Source organism: Parasteatoda tepidariorum, chromosome 1 (assembly GCF_043381705.1).
Source record: "Parasteatoda tepidariorum isolate YZ-2023 chromosome 1, CAS_Ptep_4.0, whole genome shotgun sequence".
Lineage (NCBI taxonomy): Eukaryota > Metazoa > Arthropoda > Arachnida > Araneae > Theridiidae > Parasteatoda > Parasteatoda tepidariorum.
The window spans coordinates 456960-462070 of NC_092204.1; the positions used below are offsets into that span (position 1 = coordinate 456960).

A 5111-nucleotide genomic window follows, 5' to 3' on the forward strand; every position below is an offset into this window, starting at 1 on the left:
GTTGTATTGTGTCATAGACAACATTTTTGAAACATTTTTAATGTAATCGTTGAATTTTCACTTCGTGCAGTTGAATTTTCACTTCGGCTGAACGTTTCCTTAAATTTCTTCTCATACAGAACCACAAAGGGGAAGAACTAGCCACCGAGAATTGAAATTAATTAAAAACTGTCTTCGTTCAACTATGTCTCAAAACCGTTTAAATTCATTGGCCATAATGGCAATTGAAAATGATGTATTGGAAAAGGTTAACTTTCAGGATGTCTTGAACGATTTTGTAACAAAAAAAGTTAGAAGAGTTAATATTTAAGCTTATTGTATGATTTTTTTTAAATGCATATATTAATTACTTATATTCTTTTCGTTTGATTCAATATTTTTATTGAATAATGTGATAATATACTATATATAATATACTGTGATATATAATAATTAGGAGTTAGAAGACGGTAGGGGAGGGGGCCCGAGACGGGCATTGCCTAGGGGCCGCGACATGCATAAGCCGGCCCTGTATACATAGTTCAGTTTTTGTATTACCTATTCCCAGTTTCAACACAAAAAGATGCAGAAATTTGATATAAAAATATATTATGTAAAATAATAATCTCATAAGATTTATTAAACAAATGTTTTAGTGTCTTGGACAAAAGATGGCAAAGTATTGGAGGATAGCAATAATTTCAAACTGAGCCAATCAGCTAAAGTGTACTCCCTCTCCATAAAGAAGTGTGCGTTAACTGATGTCGGTCAGTACAGTGTTAAGGCTGTTAGTTCAGCACTGGGTGAAAGCATAGCGACCTTCTCTCTTAATGTTATCACAGATAATTAATTGGTAAGTATCTCAATTAAAATATACTTTATATTTAAGGGAGGTCTCTCTTAATAAGACATTTTCTTTTGCAAGGAGAAAGAGAATGTTTTGTCATAACTGTTGCCTTTCTAAATCAATGTTTATTTCTCCACTAAATATTCTACGTTGTTTAGATTCAATTTTTGAATGAAAAGTTTTAAAGGCTTTTAAATTTTTTTTTTAAATATTATATAATTTACTTATTAAATTTTTATTGCAACTATAAATATTTTTTTTTTGAGTTTTATTTAAGTAATTATGAAATAATGTTCACAAATTAAAAAAAAAAAGAAATGAAATTAAATCGTATGTAATCGCAAAATTCGTCATGCTTTAAAAATATTATTTATATTTTAACTTTCAAATATTGACTCTCAATGTTTAAATTTTTAGAATTTAAAATAAGCTACCCATAATAAAAGACACAAGAAACATTCTTTATTGATTCCGATAAAATGAATTCACTGTTTGTTCCACAGATGCGAATTTTTAAATGATCGATTTGAAAAAGATTTTATTTTAATTAATAAAAATAGTAGTAAAACTTTCAAATTTAAGGTCCGTCATTTCAATAATGCAGCTTTGGGGAGATAGTTCATAAACAATCATTTTGAGATCATCCTTTTATTTGTTACTTTCTGCAAATGTAGTAAAAAAACGGATGTTTTTTAGTTTCGAAATTGTCTCTTTCCGTAAATTTTATTAATGATCAATTATAAATGATTTTTATAAAATTGTTAAGCGGCCCATTCAAAGAGAATAACCTTTCTTTGTATTACAAATTTTAATCAAATCTTGGAATGTTATTTTTTGAATGCAACTCAATTATTGGATCTATAATGAGTGGGTGGTCCATTCATAAAATTGCTGAAGAGAGTAGCAAATGATGCTGTTTATTGCCTTTGTTTAAAAGTAGTTTGATATTTGTATCCAAACAGTAGCCTTCGTAAAATGACGGTCTAGACTTTTTTCTCATCTATGCTTATGAAAAAACTCTTTTGTTTCCATATTATTAAAAAAGAAAACAACAGACACTGTATTTAAGATATTTGCTTCTTTTTTCTAGATTCCTAAATGGATGTTGGTATAGAAAATAAGGAATCATCGTTTCAGTAAATTTCACAATTCCAATGAAGTGTGTGCTCTTTTGTGACATTCATTTAAATATCATGGATCACCTATTTACAAGCATTATGTTTTAACTCCCCCCATTCATTCATTAAAATATCTTTTTTTATTAAAAGATATTTGTGTTTTCAAATCGGAACTCTTTACTCTTGTGAATGCATTTGACTCCTTTATGATTCTGTATTGTATTTTATTACAAGCAAATGCAACTCTGTGAATAAAGTCAATGATGAAGTCTCAATTGTGATTTTTAATGACCAGACACAGAAGAATAGAATAGAATTCTCAGCAATTGTGTAGAACAACTTTTTTTGTAAAGTGTTTAATTCAAACCTTATGTAGATTCATAATGAATGTTGTTTGATTTGGAAGAACTCAATCAAGAATAAATAATATTTTTGCATTTCAGAACTCTTGAGTTACTTAAGGTACTTTAAAATCATGTTTTGTTGTTAAAAGCAAACTGAGATTATTTTTGTGTATAAAATGAAAAACCATTTCTAGTTGAAATAATGACCGCACCTTTACTAGTCATGCAATAGTTTTTATGTTTAGTGAAGTTACAGGGAAGACACAAATTATCAGTGCAATTGTTTTTTTTTCATTCCATATACTAATTGATAAGTAAGAATTTCACAATACATTGATTAATTAGTGAAAATATTGATATTTAACAATCTATTGCAGTATTTTTCAAATTCAACTTGCTTACATTAGTTTTTCAATGCATTTGTTACCTAAATAAAATTTATCAGCGTGGCCATCCACCTGGAAAACCTTGAATTATCAAGGAATTTTTTTATACTGGAAAAAACCTAGAAAAGTCGGGGAAATTTGGATAAAAATCAAGGAATTTCAAAGAAAAGCTGGAATTTTTCTCTTAATTTAAATTACTTTACCACCCGTTATATCCACTTTTATTTAGAAGTAAATTTATCGTAAAAAAGTTGAAATATCATCAATTCAGCAATACTTTTCTTGCATTAAGATTCTCTTCATTATTAACCTGCTAAACTAGAATACCATTTCAAACTCTTCCATCTTGGGGAAATAATGAAAAAAATCTTTGACCTCTTTAGAGATTATGGGACTATGCAATTTAGGAAAGGTGGATGTGGATATCTGATTATGAAAGTAGCTTTTTTTTTTAAATCTTCTTTTAGTCCGTGCGCTGAATTCATTAATTGTTCTGATGTTTTGGGGGTATTTTTTTCTTTATAAAATTCTCCAAAAAATAATTGGCTATAATTTAATTAGATATTTTTATCTTGCACTCTTTTTCTAAAAGCTTTTGTACTCTCATCCAATGAATTATTTTTTCTCAGCAAAGCCAACCAATTGCTAAGAGCAAAATTGTTACAATTATTACATTGATGCTGATTTTCTGGATTTCATTATAACTTTTATTTTGATATTTCCAAAACTGTTTCTTCTTATACCCTAAAGCTGGCAAAAACCAAGGAATGTATGGAAAACATGTTAAATGATATATAAAAACTTAGAATAGAAAAAAAAAATATTTATTTTATTAGAAAGAAGGAAAACAAAACTTCGTTTTTTTTTTTTTTTTTTTTTTTTTTTTTTTTTNTTTTTTTTTTTTTTTTTTTTTTTTTTTTTTTTTTTTGTTCTGCACTGTACAGGAACAGGTTTCAAGTTGGGCAACAGATGACCAAAATCTTAAACTTAATATTAAGTAAACTAGGTATCATCTCCAAGGTAAAAAATTGAAGATTTAGAAATAATGATTTTTAACTTATAAATGTCAGTTTTCAATAAGTTAGAGGCTGTTAAATGAAGGGCTACATCATTTAAAGTTTTCAACTGTGGCAAGGGAATGTGTAACAAAGTACAGTTTTTTTTTTAAACAATTCACACTAATAATCGAAAATGGAAAGAATAATAATTAAAATAAACTGTAACAAAACAGGTTATCTTGCACAAATATGTAGAAAAATTTCTCATTTTGATTTACAAGAAAAAAAATGTTTTACGTGCAACACCAAAATACATAATTGTACTGTGACACTAGGATTTAATATAATCAAAATATTTTTTTTCTGTTTAAAGCAAGATTTTGATAATAATAAATATTTTTACACACCACTGCTCTTTTCATTACATTTTTTTCCCCTCTCTTATTTCACCTTTTCTTTATAAAATATGAAGAGAAACAACATAAATATTCTTTAAGGTTACTTTACAATAATGTATTTCACCTCAGTAATCTAATAAAATTTGTGCAACTATGCTGTACTTTTAAGTTATTTATATTATAACTTAAAATTGATCAATAAAGTTTTTATATATTTATTTTATTTATTTAAGGTAAGCATCCCAGTTTTAATTTCTGAAGTAACAATTTAACTTCATTTAGAACATTTTAAATCAATCATTTTGCTTAGAGCTTAAAAAATTTAGAGAGAAAAAAATTTCAGAACATTCTGTAGCTATTTATTTATTTTTTTTTGCGTAAAGAAAAAAAATTTGTGAAAAAAAATATTAAACCGACTTACATAGCAAACCACAACAATAACTCACATCCTATTAAATTTTTAGGTAAACGGGAAAAAAACTATTAGTTAATTATTAGGCCTGTAATTGGTCAACGAAACTGGAGAGGGGGTATTAAAAAGAGATAAAAATTAATTCTGGAATTCATATGAAATTTTTTTCAACAATTTGGCCCACTTTTTATGCTACAACAGGACATATGCTCTTTCTTGTTCACTGCTAGATATGCCACTATATAGAAGTAAAAGGCATATCGGTAAATATTATCTGCTACAAAACTATTATTTAATTTTATGCTGACAATAAACAAAGCGATTATTTTTCCTGTGCCCAGAAAAATCAATTTTTCCTAGAAAAATTAGGCTGATAATACAGTAAAAAATTGTTGTTTTTTTCCTTTTTAATGTACAGTGACTATTTTTTTTCCATAGAATTTTTCTTATTGTGTATAAAAATAGTGAATTTTTTCAACATTTTCCCCCATATTTAAAAAAAAGCAGTTTATTCTATGATTTTTAAAATGATTAAATTTAAGAAAATAATGCTTAAATATGAGTTTAATTTATATTGTTATTAATATATTACATTGTTGTTAATGTACAGTCCGCAAAAAAAAAAAAAA

The 5111-nt window shown here is 26.6% G+C and overlaps 1 protein-coding gene across 1 annotated transcript in view; it reads left to right on the plus strand.

Annotated features, from left to right (window-relative positions):
- Positions 1-2219, plus strand: part of LOC139425900 (twitchin-like) — a 30732-nt gene extending 28513 nt beyond the window's left edge. Inside the window, exons 23-24 of the mRNA XM_071182342.1 lie at positions 636-832; positions 1917-2219. Of these exons, the coding sequence (XP_071038443.1) occupies positions 636-829 (194 nt within the window). The 3' untranslated portion in view covers positions 830-832; positions 1917-2219. The remainder of the gene's footprint in view (positions 1-635; positions 833-1916) is intronic.
- Positions 2220-5111: the final 2892 nt, after the last annotated feature.